Below are 18,729 nucleotides of genomic sequence, written 5' to 3'. Positions count from 1 at the left end.
CTTTCTCTTGTCCCTTCTGACGAAAAAACTCTGCAATAGGTAGGTAGTCATCTTGGGTTTGTTTCAAAACTACCTCATTGCTACTGCTATGTTTTGTAACTCTAGAAACTAATCTCCAGAAAGAGCAGCACAGGACCCTGAGGATACGTGCGTACTTAGATTTACATTAGTGAGACACATCGACATAGCATGGTGAGGTCACCACGTATGCCATTCACGTACTTCTTTACATATCCAACTTATTATCAAAGGATGTATAGATTGCCTTGCTTATCAGTTCATCATATTAGCAGGCATAGAGTCAGTGCTGGGTCAGTCTTCATAGCCTCAGCGCCATGGTGTTAACCATCGCGGAGACCAAGCAAAATCGGCTCTCATTCCTATTGACACCCTGTCTTTTCAGTCTATCTGGGCTGGCACTTACGTTGACCCAACAACTACACAGCAAGAGGCTCCAACCATGTATAAGTTATAATGAATTAGGTAAGCAACTAAAGAATGCTTAATCAAACAATATGTTTGCAATATTACTCAAATATTGATCAAGTATTACAGAAATATTAAATACACTACAGTATGTGTCTGTACATGTGTGTGTGTGTGTGCATGTGTCTATGTGTATGTGTGGGTGTGTGTGCATGTGTCTGTGTGTAGGTGTGGGTGTGTGTGTGCATGTGTCTCTGTGTATGTGTATGTGTGGGTGTGTTGCATCAGTTGCCTTGGATCTCCTTAGCCATTGGATCCTGACTCTAACAAGCTCAATTGGAAGCCGGTGTTCGACAATCACCAAATTGAAAGCAACCGAGCACTGGTACATATCATCTCTGCCTCTAGCGGAAGCAAGACCACTAACCCCACTCCCCCCCCACCCCAAATGCCAAAGCTCTGTCCGATTTCCCCCAATATTAAACACCCTTTGCTTTGTCTTTCTTTAACAGTGGTTTCATGAGGTCATTGATTGGAAACATGGATCTAAAAGCTTTGGACCTGAAGCTATACCGAGCCAAGGTAAGGGCACAACTCAGATAACAAGTAAGAACATAAGACATTGGAGCAGACTTAGCCATTTGGCCCATCGACTCTGCTCCATCATTCCATCATAGCTGGTTTATTATTTCTGTTCTCCTGCCTTCTTCCCATAACCTTTGACACCCACACTAATCACAAACCTGTCAACCTCTGCTTAAGTACACCCAATGACTTGCCTTCTCTACCTGACTGTAGCAATGGATTACACAGATTCACCACCCTCTGGCTAAAGAAATTCCTCCTCATCTCTGTGCTAACAGGACATCTCTCTATTCTGAGGCTGTGACCTCTAGTCCTAGACTCAACCACTATGGGAAATATCTTCCCACTATATGAATCTCCTCTGGACCCTCTCCACATTCACTCCATCTAAGTCTTTCAATATTTAATAGGTTTCAGTGAGATTCCCCCTCATTTTTCTAAACACCGGCAAGTACAGATCCAGAACCATCAAACACTCATAAGTTAGCCCTTTCTTTTCTTTCCTGAAAACATTCTTGTGAATCTCCTCTGGACCCTCTCCAATGCCGGAACATTCTTTCTTTGATAAGGGGTCCAAAACTGCTCATTATACTCCAAGTGTGGTCTGAGCATTACAAGCAAGTAGGCTGTTCTGTCGTAATACCATAAGATATAGGAGCAGAATTAGGCTATTCAGCTCCTCGAGTCTGCTTTACCATTCCATGGAAGCAGATTTATTATTATCCCTCTCAATCCCATTCTCCCGCCTTCTCCCAGTAATCTTTGACACATTGTGTAATTAGGAATGATCAACTTCTGTTTTAAATATACTCAATGACTTGGCGTCCACAGCTGTCTGTGGCAATGAAGTCCATAGATTCACTGTCCTCTCGCTAAAGAAATTCCTCCTTATCTGTTCTAAATGGACATCTCTCTATACTGAAGCTGTGCTCTCTGGTCCTAGACTCAACAACTGTGGGAAAAATCCTACCACTATATGAACCTCCTTTAGATCCTCTCCAATGCCAGCACATATTTTCTAATAGATGCTGCCTGACCTGCTGTGTTCCACCAGCGTTTTGTGTGTGTTGCTTGAATTTCCAGCATCTGCAGATTTTCTCGTGTTTGTGTTTCACAATACACACCCCTCTTTTATAATTTATATAGCTGAAAAAAACTTTTGGTATCCTCTTTTATATTATTGGCTAGTGCGCCTTCATATTTCATCTTCTCTCTCCCTATAGTTTCTTAAAATTTCCTACTCGTGGTTTTTAAACACTTCCAAAATCCTCTAAATTCCACCTAGTTTTTGCTTTATCATATACCCTCTCTTTTGCTTTTATACTGTGTTTGACTTACCTTGATGCTGACGGTTGTCTCACCCTCCATTTAGAATACTTATTCATCTTTGGGATGTATCTACCTTGTGTCTTTCAAATCTCGCCCCCCCCCCGCCCAAACTCCAGCCATTGTTGTTCTACTGTCATCCCTGCTAGTGTCCCCTTCCAATCATCTGGCCAGCTCTTCTCTTCTGCATCTTTTATTCACTGTAATACTGATACATCTGACTTCTCCCTCTCAAATTGAAGAGTGAAATATTTCATATTATGATCACTGACTCCTAAGGGTTCCTTTACCTTAAGCTCCCTAATCAAATCTGGTTCATTGCACAACACCCAATCCAAAATTGCCTTTCCCCTAGTGGGCTCAACCACAAGCTGCTCTAAAAAGCTATCTTGTAGGCATTCTACAAATTCTACAAATTTCCTCTCTTAGGACCTAATTTTCCCAACCTACCTGCATATTGAAATCTCATTACTATCATAACATTGTCCTTTTTATATGCCTTTTCTATCTTCCATTCTAATTTGTAACCCACATCCTGCCATCTGCTCAAGCCCATCTAACTCAACAGAATTCTCAATGCAAACGGAGTGGGTGGCAAAGGTTTACATTTATACAATGCCCTAAGGAACTTCACTGGGGAGCGTCAGGGAAATCCATGATCTGAAGCTCCATGGACTGGCCTGAGGGCAGGTGATAATATGCTTGGCCAAAGGGTTTTTGTTTTCAGTGAGGATGAAGAAGGAGAGGGTAAGAAAAGTTTGGGGTGAGAATTATGGAAGATAAGTCCATTAGTAGCTGAGGGCACAGCTGCCAGTGGTGGAGGATCAAAACTAAGAGGGCAAAAAATGGCATGGTTGGGTATAGGGAAGAGAGTTCTTCCATCTGAGTAGCTTCCAACCTGACGGCATGAGCACTGATTTCTCCAACTTCCCATAATTTTTCTCCCTTCTCTCTTTTTCTATTACCCATTTTGGTTCCCCTCTGCCCATCTGCCCATCACCTCCCTCTACTGCCCTCCCTCCCTCCCTTTCTCCCATGATCCACTGTCCTTCTTCTTCAGTCTTTTACCTCTTTCATCTATCGCTCTCTGTAGTTACAGAAGCATAGTGTGTTACAGCAGAGAAACAGGCCTTTCACACCATCTAACCACACTGAACTGTTATTCTGCCCAGACTTATCTACCAACACCTGAACCATAGCCCTGCAGTTCCCTCCCATCCATGCACCTATCCAAACTTCTCTTAAATGTTGCAATTGAACCCGTATCCACTACTTCCACTAGCAGCTCAGTCCACACTCTCACCACCCTCTAAGTAAAGAAGTCTGCCTCATGTTCCTCTAAAACGTTTCAACTTTCACTCAAAGCCACGACCTCTAGTTCTAGTCTCACCTAACTTCAATGGAAAAAGCTGCTGGCATTTACCCTAATTATATCCATCTTAATTTTATATACCTCTTATTTATACCCTTCATTATTTTGTATACCTAATTTTCCTCTAGTTTTGTACTCTAATTTTACTGAGCAGTACATTAGCTGGAGTAGCACATTTATAAAGAAAACTGCCACAAGCAAGCAGAGTCCATCGTCAAGGACCCCCACCACCCAGACCATGCTCTCCTCTCGTTACTACCATTGGGAAGAAGGTACAGGAGCCTTAGATCCCATACCACCAGGTTCAGGAACAGTTATTACCCTACAACCATCAGGCTCCTGAACCAGTGTGGATAACCTCACTCACCTCAACACTGAACTGATTCCACAACCTACACACTCACTTTCAAAGACTCTATAACTCATGTTCTCAGTATTATTTATTATTTACTTATTTATTAATTATTTGGGAAGTATGTCTTCTTTTGCACATGAGTTGCTTGTCAGTCTTTGTGTGTAGTTTTCATTGATTTGATTGTATTTCTTTGTTTTCCTGTAAATACCTGCAAGAAAATGATTCTCAAGGTGGTATACGATAGCATAGATGTATCTTGATAATACAAAGACTTTGACTCTGGCGTTGATTCTTGTGACATTGCTCATGTGATACCGGGAAGTAGCAAATGGTGACACGTAATTGGTTTGTATTTGGACATCACCTCAGTTTGCCTCAGTCAACATAGAGCCAGCAGGTCCTTCTCAAGTATACTCAGTTTGGTACTAATTACTGCTATAATGTTACACAGTGTAATGTCCCGCAAACAACAGCTTCCAGTAATTTGTCTCCTCTTCCCTGTCCCCCATCTTCAATTCCCCACTCTGACCTCTTATCTCTTCTCACTTGGATATCACCTTCCTCTTGTGTTCCTCCATCTTCCCTTTCTCCCATGGTCCACTCTCTTCTCCTATCAGATTCCTTATCCTTCAGCTCTTTACCTTTTCCACCAATCACCTCTCAGATTCTCACTTTATGCCTCCTCCTCCACCCACCTGGCTTCACCTATCATCTTCTAGCTTGTCCTCCATCCCCTCTGCCTCCCCGCGTTCTTATTCTGGCATCTTCCTCCTTCCTTCCCTGTCCTGACGAAGGGTCTTGGACCGAAGCATGGACTGTTTATTCATTTCCTACGGCATTGTGTGTGTTGCAACTAATAGTAGATTGTTTGAGATATCTCTGTTGAAGGGTAAGTTTTGGCTTGGTCATTGGAGAAGCCTACCTTGCTCTTCAGAATGAAGACATTTGATCTTTCGCAGCTCAGATGTGGCCTGGGTTTAATGCAACAGTTAAAAGACGCCATGTCCAGCAATGCAGCATCGCCTCGACTCTGATGCAGGAATATTGGCTGCGTTAGTGATCTGGTCTACAGTGGAGCTCCTGATTCGACATGGATAACTTCAATCACCTCAACACTGAACTGATTCTACAATCTATAGACTCTCTCTCAAGGAGTCTTTGGAGCACAGGAGGATGTGATGTGGTTTGATAGAGGTCTACAAGATGATAAGAGGCACAGATTAAATGAATGGCCAGAGCCTTTTTCCCAGGGTGGAAATGGCTAATATGAGGGGTCATTATTCTCAGGTGATTGCAGGAAAGTATAGGAGGGATGTCAGAGGGTATTTTAAGAGTGAAAAAACAATTCCAGTTGAAGTTAGAGATGGAATTGGATGCACATCAGCTCTGACAGGGTTTGCAGGCCATTACTTCTTATAAGTGAAACCTACCATCATGAACATCGTGATGCCTCACTCTCAGATGAGCTTGATGTCTTTTATGCACGCATTGAAAGGGAAAATAAAACTACACCTGTGAAAATCCCTGGAACACCTGGTGACCCTGTGACCTCTGTCTCGGAGGCTGACGCCAGAACATTTTCCAAGAGGCAAGATTTCAGGCCATGACATTGAAAACCTGTGCCAAGCAACTGGTGGGAGTGTTCAAGGGCAACTTCAGTCTCTCACTGCTGCCGATGGAATTTCCCACCTGCTTCAAAACGGTGACAATCATACAAGTCCCCAAGAAGATCAGGGTGAGCTGCCTCAATGATTGTCACTCATTTGCACTCACATCTACTGTGATGAAGTACTTCGAGATGTTGAACATGGCCTGAATCAACTCCTGTCTAAGCAAGGACCGGGACTCACTGCGATTTGCCTGTCACCACAGTAGGTCTACAACAGATGCAATCTCACCAGCTCTCCACTCGGTCTCGGAGCATCCGGACAATGGCAATACCTAAGTCAAACTGCTGTTTATAGACTACAGTCCAGCATTCAACACAATCATACCATCAGTTCTAATCAACAAGCTACAAACCCTGGACCTCTGTATCTCCCTCTCCATCTGGATCCTTGACTTCCTCACTGGGAGACCACAGATCGGAAATAACATCTCTTCCTTGCTGACCGTCAGCATTGGCACACCTCAATGATATGTGCTCAGCCCACGCTCTACTCTCTCTACACCCACAAGAGTGTGACTAGGCATAACTCCAATGCCACCTATAAATTTGCTGATGGTACAACTATTGTTGGCAGTACTTCAGATGCTGACGAGGAGGAGTGAGGAGGATCAACTGGTTGAGTAATGTTGCAACAACAACATTGTACTCAACATTAGTAAGGCCAAGGAGTTGATTGTGAACCTCAGGAGGGAAAGTCGAGGGAACAGACACCAGGCCTCAAAGAGGGATCAGCAGTGGAAAGGGTGAGCAGTTTCAAGTTCCTGTGTGTCAATATCTCTGAAGACCTATCCTAGGTCCAACATATTGATGCAATTACAAAAAGGCATGACAGCGGCTATATTTCCTGTGGAGTACGAGGAGACTTGATATGTCACCGAAGACTCTTGCTGTGGAGAGCATTCTGTCTGGTTGCATCACTGTTTGGTATGGAAGGGCCACTGCACAGGACTGGAAGCAGGCTGCAGAAAGTTGTAAACTCAGCCAGCTCTATCACGGCCACTAGCTTTCTCAGCATCCAGGGCACCTTCAAAAGGCAATGCCTCAAGAAGATATCATCCATCATCAAGGACCCCCATCACCCAGGACAGGCGCTCTATTCATTGCTGCCATCAAAGAGGAGGTACAGGAACCTGAAGTCATACACTCAACTCTTCAGGAACAGCTTCGTGTCAGATTTCTGAACAAACAATGTACTGTTTTTGTTGCTCTCTTTTTGCACCACGTATTTAATTTAATTATATATATATATATATATTCCACATTGTAATTTATAGTTTTTATTATTATGTATTGCAATATACTACTGCCACAAAACAACAATTTTCATGAGCTATGCACTAATATTAAACTTGATTTTGATTCTGGTAGCTTTTTTTACACTGAGAGTGGTGAGTGTGTGCAATGCACTGCTGGAGTGGTGGTAGAGGCAGATGCATTAGGGGCATTTAAGAATCTCTTAGACAAGCACATGGATGATTGAGAAATGGAGGGCTGTGTGGGAAGGAAGGGTTAGATTGATCTTAGAGTAGGTTAAACATTTGGCACAACGTTGTGGGTCAAAGGGCCTGTACTGCGCTGTGGTGTCCTGTGTTCTATGCAACCTACAGTCTCTATTTTTAAGTATTGTTTGCACAATTTGTCTTCCTTTGCACATTGTTTGTTTGTTAGTCATTATTGATAGTTTTTATTAAGTCTATTGCATTTCTTTACTTCCCAGTGAATGCCCAGAGGAAAACGAATCTCATGGTAGAATGTGGTGATAGATACGTAATTAGATAATATATTCACTGTGATTTTTGACTTTGGTGATCTTTCAACCCAGGAGATGTGACTGTCCCACTGACACTGGCCACTAGAGGCAGGTTGATTGGATCATCAGACGTAGGAGCAGAATTAGACCATTCAACCACCGTTCCATCATGATTGATGTATTATCCCTCTCAACCCATTTTCCCACCTTTGCTCTGTAACCTTTGACGCCTTTACTAATCAAGAACCTGCCAACCCCCACTTTGAATATACCTCATGACTTGGCCTCCACAGCCGCCTGTGGCAATGATTCCACAGATTCACCACCCTCTGGCTAAAGAAATTCCTCCTCATCTCTGTTCTAAAGGGCCGTCTCTGTATTCTGAAGCTGCACCCGGGAGGCAGCGATCCGCGTGAGGCAGCTCATCCGTCTGCTGAGTTTTAATCTCCCCTTGCAGTTCCAATTACCAAATGGCTTCCAAACTTTCTGAAACTTAGAAAAGGAGAGGCTGCCCTGACCACAGACCTTTATAATGAACAGGGAATAACGTCCTCCTCAGACAGGTGTGTGACTTCCTGCATTGTCACTCTGTGCTGTCGCAAACTTTATCTGCACGCTTCTGGTTTCTGAATGCGTGCTGGATTTGGATTGCAGGACTGGAGGAATGTGGTGGAGTGTGCCTGTGTCCCACCATTGCTGTGCTCCCTCCTCCCCAGGCTTCCAGATGCCCTCACTGCGACCGACACTTGCCCGAAACCTCAGAAACCCAAGGAGAAAGCTAAATGAATGAGAACTCTATGCTGGTAAACCGGATGCCCAGAGTGTGCATAAGGCACCCTTCACAATGGTCTTTCGGCAATCAGAGGGAGATTATGTCCTGATAAACCTGTGGTAATTACATCATTGAACCCTTAATCCTCAGTCATCAAAGGGAAACAACTGGCTGGCAATTAACATTTCCACAGGAGCAATTGCCAACAGAGAAACCTGCTCAAAGTTAACCCTTGGGTCGCTTGCAGAGTTACAGGAGCAGCAAATTGTTCGGGCAGAGGAAGAGGCCATCTGATCCGCCATCCCATAACCTCTGCTCTCTCCCTGGAGACGACTACATTATTCAAGATTCCACATCATTTAATGTCATTTCCAGTACAGAAATATAAAGGAGAACAAAATAATTATTACTCCTGATCCGATGCACTACTAAAAAAATCCTGTAAAAGCTAAATAACACAATAATAATAAAAAAGCACGATAAATATAAATACATACAATAGCTTATATACATAGATTGATCGTATGTGACACTAGACTGTACGTAAGGTGACTGACAGGAAATAATAAAGTCGTGGTGGGTTTAGTGGCAGGAGTCTTAGCAGTGTGGAGGAACAGAGGGATTTTGGGGTCCATGACCATAGATCCCTGAAAGTTGCCACACAAGTAGCAGGACGATTGAGGAGACATATGGTATGTTAGCCTTCATTAAAGATCAAAGTTCAAGCTAAATTTTATATCAAAGTACATGTTTGTCAGCAATATACAACCTTGAGATTCATTTTCATGTGGGCATACTCAATAAATCTATAGAATAATAACCATAACTGAATCAATGAAAGACCATCCAACTGGGGTGGTCAAATAGAGTGCAGAAGACAACAAACCATGCAAACACAAAAAGAAGAAACAATAATAAATAGATAGATAGATAAATAAATAAACAAATAAACAATAAATATACTGAACATGCAATGAAGGGTCCTTGAAAGAGAATACTTCCATTGTGGGAACATTTCAGTGATGGGGCAAGTGAAGTCGAGTGAAGTTATTCCCATTTGGTTCAAAAGCCTGATGGTTAAGTGGTAGTAACTGTTCCTGAACCTGGTGGTGTGAGTCCTGAGCCTCTTTTTTTTTCAGGGACTGAGCTTAACAGCCGGTATTTAATGTTAGACCATAAGATTATTGGATATGGGAGCAGAATTAGGCATTTGGCTCTTTGAGTCTGTACTGTTGTTCCATCATGGCTAATTTATTACCCTCTCAACCATATTCTCCTGCCAGCTCTATAAAACTCTGGTTAGACCACACTTGGAATATTGTGTTTAGTTCAGGTCACCTCATTATAGGAAGGACGTGGAAGCTTTATAGAGGGTGCAGAAGAGACTTACCAGGATGCTGCCTGAGCTATATAGCATGCCTTATGAAGATAGATTGAATGAACTCTTTACTCCTTGGAGTGAAAGAGAATGAGAAGTGACTTGATAGAGGTGTACAAGCTGATAAGAGGTATGGATAGAATGGATCACCAGAGACGTTTTCCCAGGGTGGAAAGGATGGAAATGGCTAATAAAATAGGGGCATAATTTTAAGGTCATCCGAGGAAAGTAAAGAGGGATTTCAGAGGTAAGTTCTTTACACAGGGAGTGGTGGGTGCATGAAATGATGATGGTAGAGGCAGATATATTAGAGACATTTAAGAAGCTCTTAGATAGGCACATGGGTGCTTGGAAAAAGGAAGACTACGTAGGAGCGAAGTGTTAGGTTAATCTTACAGCTGGTTAAAAGGTCAGCACAACATATGCTGTACTGATCTGTTTCTATGTCTTGCAAGTCTGTTCAGTTCCCTTCCAAAGGCTCTGGTTGGTTATATTTCCACTGCCCTTCAGGCCTTGAGTTTCAGACCATCTCATGCTAAAAGAAGGAATTTCTTTGGCTGGAGTGTGGTGAATCTGTGGAATTCATTGCCAGAGATGGCTGTGGGGACAGTCATTGGGTATATGTAAAGCAGAGAGTGATAGGTTTGTGATTAGTACGGACATCAAAGGTTACAGGGAGAAGCCAGGAAAATAAGGGTGAGAGAGAAAATAAAGAGACAGAATAAAAACATATCCCTCTAGCACAAGGGTTTACAACCTTCCTTATGCCATAGACCCCTACCATTAACCACGGGGTCTGTGGACCCCAGGTTAGAAACCCCTGCTGTCATGTCCTTTACCCAAAATGTGAAATCTTTGTTCCTTGGGAACCCTTCTCTGTCTCACTGTCTGTAAGGGATTTGTGTGTTCTACCTGTGACCATTGGGTTCTCCTACAAGTGCTCCAGTCACCTCCCACATTCCAAAGTCATACTGGCTAGCCTTCCTAAGTTGTGGGCATGCCATATTGGCCAGAAGCATGGTGCCACTTATGGGCTGTGTTGGTTGTTGATGCAAACAGCACATTTCACTATCAGTTTCTCCCTTGGTGCTGTCGGAGGATAGTACCGAAGTTCTGGCTCTGTGGTTTGTGGAACAGACTGTAGCTTGATTGGACTCTTTTGATTCTGTGTTTTTATATTCTGCCTTTTCGCTCATTCACGTGTGGCAAGAGGGTTGATGTTCTCGTTGCCATTTGCGCAATTTGTTTGTTTGCACGCGGGATGGGTTGCTGGGTGGCGTAGCTCAGTAGGCCAGAAGGCCCTACTCCACACTGTATCGCTAAATGAAATAAAATAAAATAAACAAGATGGAGAGTCCAGGTTATTACAGAAAAGACATTAACAAAGACAGAAGGTTGACTGACTGGCAGAAGGCAAAGAGAGTGCCTTTTCTGGTTGGTTGCTGGTGACTAGTAGTATGCCACAGGGGTTGGTGTTGGGGCCGCTGCTGTTCATGCGATACAGTATGTCAATGATGGCTTTGTGACACACACACACGCGCACGCATGCACACACCTACTCACATACCACATACATATAAACATGCACTCATGCACACACTTAGAAACACACACACACACATATACCTGCATGTATAAACATGCACACACCACGTGAATGGTCACACCCCTTACAGATGCCATATAGACTGCTGTAAAAAGGCAAGCAAACTGTTTACAATCAATTGAGAGTCACTCCATTTCTTTTGCTAATAAGGCGCATTTGTCCTATATTGTTCTTAGTGACTGACAACCCTATCAGATAGCTGTGTCAGCTTTTTTTTATCTTTCTGTCTTTACTTGCAAATCCTCATGGATTTATTGCAGATGTTCCAAGCCCAGTTAAAATAAGCTTACAAGCCAAGGTTCTCGTCAATCCTGGGCTAGAATACTGAGTGACCCCAGTGGGAAATTAACCGGACAAAGGGGGCAGTGGGGTGGGAAATGAAAGGAAAGCTTCAGTCTTTCATGAGCCAAGGAGATGCGGGCCAACGTTCAGCAACGATGTTGGTGAACACTCACACTCACACCAAAATGATATTTATTTTCCCTTGTTTGCGATATATATTGTCCACTTGGAAGTGAAAGTAAAAAGAAATTTAAGATGGAGCTGATAAGTGGCGACTCTTTGCGTGCAGCTCTGATGAGAATCATTAAATTTTCCCATTTAGGACTACGACAACTGAAATCCAGTCTCAGCCATGGGTACCTCACTATTTTGTTTTGGCTTTGTTTCATTTATTTTATATATATATTGACTGCAATTTACAGTCTTTAATTGTTATGCATTGCACTGTACTGCTGCCGCAAAACAACAAATTTCACAGCCATATGCCAGTGATATTAAACCCATGATTCTGAATGTAGGAGGTATGACCGGCAGGTTTGTGCTTTCTGTGGTGCATTGGTAAAAGCTGATCAAGCTGGAATGTTGTCTGGTACAGTTGTATTATTGCTGTATCCAGTGCAGCTCAGCCATTCTGTGATCTGACACGGAGTGAATTGAATTAGGTGGAAACTGGTGGCAGAGATAGCGCGGATTTCAGGCGGGAGCTGGGATGGATAACTTGGCCTCCACGGTTCTCTGCGGCAACAAATTCCACAGAATCACCATCCCCTAGATGAAGAAATTCCTCCTCATCTCTCTTCTAAAGGGGGGTCCTTTAATTCTGAGCCTGTGCCTTTGGATCCTAGACTCCCCTGTTGATGAAAATACCCTCTTCATGTCCACTCTACCCAGACTTTTCAATATTTGTGTGAGGGGGAAAGGGTAAAGATTTAAAAGGGACCAGGGGAGCGGCTTGATCACACAGAGTGTGGTGGGGCTATGGAACGAGATGCCAGAGGAGGTGGTAGAAAAGGGTATAATTGCAATGTCTAAAAGTCATTTGGACAGGAATGTGGATACACGCAAGCAAGCTTAGGCACCATGGTTGAGATGGGCCAAAGGGCCTGTTTCTGTCCTGATAACTGTAGTAAGTGAGAAGAAGTGGTGATGGATCACAGTATTCCTCTGGACCCTCAAAGGGAACATTTATGCAATTTTGTAAATAATGTAATCTGGTTACCATCTGCCTAGCCCCAATCCTAAGGAAACAATTGCCATGACAACCTCAAATGAATTCCAACATTTGGGTTAAACACAGGTTGTATGGAGTATGCTTGACTCCACACCAGAATCATCCTAGAGTGTGATTGGCCAGGGCAGCACAGGAGAGGTGTTGTGGGGTCAGTCTGTAATCAAATTGGACTTCCATTTGTACCAAGTCATTTTGAAGGTTGTTTGCACAATGAATTATATTGCACAAAGGCTTTTGGCTGCAAAATGTCATCCCTCTCTGTCTGGGAATAGTTTATCAGAGAGAATGTTGGAATATCACAGGCACATTTTGTATTTGCAGCAAAGTTTCCTCTCTTGTCGGAGCGTGGTGGAAAATCTTTGCTATTACTTAATTGAATCGCACTCTTCTATTCAGAGAGAGGAAAAACATGTGCAGATAAAATCTGTGGCATTGGAGACTGTGCATGTTAATCACCTTGACACGTCAGGTATAGAAAACAGTGCTGAGAGGAAGCCTCCACCTCTTCACGTTATAATTAGACCGGCTGACTTGAATGCTTTGAAGTGTTGGGGTCCGAGCCAAGGGATTACTGAAAGTTATTAAATTGGATGTAGAATCAGTGCAAAATAAAAACAGGTGCACTAACAATGGGGGGAGAAATGGAACATTAAAGGCTGAAGTCTTCCAGTTACAAGGGGACATTGTGAAATTCATTACATTGGAAAGGCGCAAATAATATGAGCAACCGTGTACCATAAGTCGCAAGCACGCAGCTTTTAATCAGTCGCTCTTTCGCCTTCTAATCATCGCGCAGCACAAATATTCATTTGAATCTTCTCAATTGTCTCAGGATTTCCTTCACTATTTTGTTCCTTTTATGATATGGCTTTCAATGTGTGAAATAGTGTCTCTAAGCACATAGAGCATTACAGAACAGTAGGTGCCCTTCGGCCCACATTGTTGGGCCGACCTTGTGTTGACCCTCTCTGAGACTTTGATCTTCCCTATGTCTACACACTCTGTTAACCCTTCATGCCTCTGAAGTTAGTCTTCCTAAGTTCCATTGCTGGTCTATTGACAACCATTCTTTCAATTGTCTTGGGCTGGTGCTTCCGCCCTGGGGTCCATGGACCCATCAGTAAATGGCAGGGGTCCATGGCATTAAAATGGTTGGTAACCCCTGGTCTTGGGCAGCAGACTCCGTGAGTCTCTTCATAAATCTGTAACAAAAATCCAAGTACCTCGTTAATGTCCTTCAGAGGAAGAAATATACTGTCCTTTGGAGTGGTGGATCCTGGTGTTTCAATCCAAAGTTCTTTGAAAAGTCAAGAACAAGGCACAAAATGTGTTGCTTCATGATCTTTTTATTAAAAGTTGATAGAACAAAAGAGAAATTGAAACAGAAAGTGATGGGGGGGGGGTCAATTCAAATCTGTAGATAAGAGACAACCAGTTAGAAAGTACTCATTCGAATACTGCAGTACCAAGTTAACCAGTGAAAAAGCACTTAGTAACTTACTGCAGAACAAAGAATTTCCAGAGCTTTCCAGAATTATATTTTGTATAGTCACTAGAGGCATATTAAACGGTATGTGCGTAGTACTTGAGGTCTTCCACTGAAATGTTATATAGGGGACTTTAACCATGAAAATATTGTTGGTGCCAGATGGGGCGGTTTAAGTATCTCAGAAACTGCTGATCTGGGATTTTAATGCACAACAGTCTCTAGAATTTATAGAGAAAGGTGCAAAAAACAAAGAAAAAAATCTAACGAGCATCAGTTCTGTGGGCAAGAATGCCTTGTGAATGAGAGAGTTCAGAGGGGAATGGCCAGACTAGTTCAAACTGACAAGAAGGTGACAATAACTCAAATAACCACGTTACAACAGTGGTATGCAGAAGAGAATCTCTGAAAGCATAACCCATTGAATCTTGAAGTGGATGGGCTACTGCAGCAGAAGACCACAAATACACACTCAGTGGCCACTTTATGAGGTACAGGAGTCACGTTTAAAGTGGCCACTTAGTGTAAATGCAAGTTTTCTGATGAGACGCTGGTATGGTTTTCCTTAGAAGATTCAGTGAAGTTTTAATGGAAACATTCGAGATTACGGAACATTTTGATCAAGTAAGGAGATATCCCTCCCGCTGGTTAAGAGTAGCCAGATTTTAAATAATTAACAAAAGAACTAAAAGGGGAAGGTAATTACTTTTAATGCAGAACTTGTTGAGAGACAGAATGTGCTTTCTGAAGAGGCAGTGGTTATAGGTTCAACTAGAGCTATTTAAAAAAGACAAGTACTAAATATCTAAATCTAAATAAATTGGTAGCACAATCACATAGTGGTTAGCACATTGCTTTACAGTACCAGTTACGATCGCTGATCAGGGTTCAATTCCGACCATTGTCTGTAAGGAATTTGTATGTTCTCCCTGTCACTAAGTGGGGTTTTTCCAGATGCCCCCACTTTCCAAAAACTTACAGTTAGGGTCAGGATAAGTGAGTTGTGGCCACACTATGACGGTGCCAGGAGCATGTCGGCACTTGTGGGCTGCCAACGCAATCCTTGCAGGTTTGCTTTGATACATACAATGCATTCTCCTGTATTGTAAACACAAAATAATTTGCGGATGCTGTGATCAAAGCAACACCTTCAGTACACTGGATGAACTCAGCAGGTGGGGCAGCATCAGTTAGAAACGATGAATCAACGTTTCGGGCCGGAACCCTTCATCAGGACTGAGGAAGGGTTCCGGCCCGAAACGTTGACTCATCGTTTCTAAGTGATGCTGCCCCACCTGCTGAGTTCATCCAGCCTACTGAAAGTGTTGGATTCTTCTGTATGTCTTGATGTACACATGTGATAAGTAAAACTAATCTTTATCTTGAAATAATTAGTCCCACCACACTCCCCCCTCTGTCCCAAAAAACTTTGCAGGTGAGATTAATTATTATCCTTTCAAAGGCTAGCGCAAGCTGTACTCACCCTTAGCAAAGATATAAATAAGGTTAAAAGAGTACAGAGAAAAATTACAAGGATATTGTCGGCTCTGGAAGACCTGTGTTATAGGAGAGATTGAATAGTTTGGGACTTTATTCTTTGAAACATAGAAGTTTGAGGGGAGATTTGATAGAGGTATACAAAATTATGAGGGGTATAGGTAAAGTGAATGCAAGCAGGATTTTCCATTACAACCAGAGGTCATGGGTTAAGGGTGAAAGGTCAAAAGTTTAAGGGGAACATGAGGAGAAACTCCTTCATCAGGGCCATGAGAGTGTGGAACGAGCTCTCAGTGTAATTGGTGCACGCAAGTTTGATTTTAACATTTAAGGGTAGTTTGGGTAGGTACATTGATAGTAGCGATATGGAGGGCTGCAGTCCAGGTGCAGGTCGATGGCAGTAGGCACTTTAAACAGTTCCACATGGACTACATAGGCCAAAGGTCCTGCTTCTGTGGTGTACTTTTCTCTGACTCTCAGACTTTATGACAAGCATAGAAGCCGAATGGCCTTCAGTTTCTATACGATGTCTTATCGGTACTGGTGTGGTTAAATATCTGTGCCTCATTGAAAAAAAACAGATGGTGATAAATTTTGATTATCTTTGAAGATGAGTAATCCAGCAATTACCTCTCATTTTGCAGCAACTATTCCTGTGCAGTTTGGAAGCAGGGTCAAACACCATCAGCGTCGAGCAGCTCCTGGTGGAGCTGAAGGCCGGCAGAATCAGCAACGTGCATGAAGAGAAAGTCCGACAGGAGCTCCAACACACCAGGGAGCTGGATCTCTTGGATTTCCTCACCTACCTCCCACTTTTTGTCCTGATCCATAACTCGGTTGTCTCGAATCCTCTGGACAACACTCCAACACTCTGAATCTAGAGTCTGAGGTTTGGGCTACAAAGGAAGACACTGATCACAAGTGATGAGGGAAGGAATTACTGTGGTATTTAGACAGGATATCTTGGTGGGCCGGGTGGCAGGGTAGAGATCTGTCTCTATCAAAGTAGGTGTAAGGCTCTCCTTCCCTCTGCTAGCCTGTAGATCACCCTTGAGCAAGATGTAGGCTCTGATTAGCACCGTCCCCCACCACTGATCAGAGTCACCTGAAGCCATGGGAGAATGTGGTGCATGAAACATAGAAAATCTACACCACATTACAGGCCCTTTGACCCACAATGTTGTGCCAACCATGGTTGTATGAGCAGCTGGTGTGTCTCAGAAGTTCTGGTTATCCAACCACTGATGCCAGGCAGACAATCTTGGAGGAGTATTGATCAGAATCAGTCTTAATATCACCGGCACATGTTGTAAAATTTGTTAACTTTATAGCAGCGGTAAAATAAAATACATGATAAATACCTATTGAGAAAAAAACTGAGTTACATTATCTATATGTTTATTAAATAGTTAGGTTAAAATAGTGCGGGAAAAAGTAGTGAGGAAGTGTTCATGGGTTCAACATCCATTTAGAAATCAGATGGCAGAGGGGGAAAAGCTGTTGCTGAATCGCTGTGTGTGTGCCTTCAGGCTGCTGTACCTCCTACCCAACAGTAACAATGATAGATAGATATATGGACAGGAAAGGAATGGAGGGTTATGGGCTGAGTACAGGTCAGTGGGACTAGGTGAGAGTAAGAGTACAGCATGGACTAGAAGGGCCGAGATGGCCTGTTTACGTGCTGTAATGGTTATATGTGAAAAGGGCATGTCCTGGGTGGTGGGGATCCCGAATGATGGATGCTGCCTTCTTAAGGCACCACTCCTTGAAGATGTCTTGGATACTACGGAGCATAGTTCTCATGATGCAGCTGACGAATTTTACCATTTTCTGCAATTTACTTAGATCTTGGGCAGTAGCGCGCCCCCCCCCCCCCATCCCACCCATGCCAGACTGCGATGCAGCCAGTCAGAATACTCTCCATGGTACATTTGGAGAAGATTTCAAGCGTTTCAGTTGACAAACCAAATCTTCTCCAACACCTAATGAAACTTAGCCACTGTCTTGCCTTCCTTGTAGCTGCAACAGTATGCTGTGACCAGGTTAGGTCTTCAGGTTGGGATAATGACAAGGGTCACCCATCTTGTAAAGACACTGCTCAGGAGAAGTGCTCAGACACTGCTCTGTAGAAAAGTTCGCCAAGAATTTGCCAAAGGCCATGATCACCTACATCATACAACATGGCACATAATAATGATGATGATGCTGATGATGGTCTTGGTGGGGGTGGAATCAGCCAATGAGGCTGTAAGGGTACAACTAACAGAGATCAATTTGATGGCTGCTAAGTTTATTAATCTGATAGAGTTAAGTTTGATTCATCCTTGTTATGTGCTAAAATATGCAACACAAAATGGAAGTTTGTAAGACAAAATGGTGTTAGTTTGGGATGTGGGGAAGTTTTGTGAAAGTACGACGGGACCAGTCCACAGTCATGTTTTGAAACTTAGAGTCAGTGGTAGCCTGCAGACTTGAGAATACTTCATGGTGAAAGACATGTTTGTCTGGGAAGAGGAAGATGATTTTGCAGGTGCAGATACTGCCTTCTGCTGTCCCATGGGATAGTAAGGGGGCAAATCATTTTGAAGTGTATAAAATTTCTTGGTGAAGATTGGAATCTTACCTCAGTCTGAATCACTAGGGTAGAGAAAGAAGGCTGTGTGAACGGTTGGACATCTGTGATTCTCTCCGTCATTGTACAGATTAATAAATATTATTTTGTTTCCTTATCTACTTTCTAAGTATTCTTCCTTCATTTTGTGCCTTTTATTTTTTATATAATTCTAATAAAGTGCTTTCTTTTATAACCTTTAATACATGTACAGTGCCTCCATTGTTTGCAAATACCTCTTGCTGCTGAAACAGAAAAGAACAAGGAGCAAATTTTAAAATCTTTTCATTGCAATGAGGTTATACTACAGCCTTCCCAATGATCAGCAGGAATTGGAAGAAAAGGTATGTGGGCAAATTGCAGAGGGGTGTTCAAATAGGATA

General features: G+C 42.8%; 1 protein-coding gene across 8 annotated transcripts in view; it reads left to right on the top strand.

Moving 5' to 3' along the window:
* LOC140202500 (uncharacterized) overlaps positions 1–18,464 on the top strand; it is a 182,925-nt gene extending 164,461 nt beyond the window's left edge. For all 8 annotated transcript variants that reach the window (XM_072267415.1, XM_072267417.1, XM_072267414.1 and 5 more), the window contains 2 exons: positions 939–1,008; positions 16,380–18,464. In XM_072267415.1, the coding sequence (XP_072123516.1) occupies positions 939–1,008; positions 16,380–16,610 (301 nt within the window). In that variant the 3' untranslated portion in view covers positions 16,611–18,464. The remainder of the gene's footprint in view (positions 1–938; positions 1,009–16,379) is intronic.
* Positions 18,465–18,729: the final 265 nt, after the last annotated feature.

The sequence above is a fragment of the Mobula birostris genome, chromosome 9, assembly GCF_030028105.1.
Source record: "Mobula birostris isolate sMobBir1 chromosome 9, sMobBir1.hap1, whole genome shotgun sequence".
NCBI lineage: Eukaryota > Metazoa > Chordata > Chondrichthyes > Myliobatiformes > Myliobatidae > Mobula > Mobula birostris.
The sequence above is the reverse complement of the archived record's forward strand: the minus strand, read 5'-3'. Positions and strand labels throughout refer to the sequence as shown.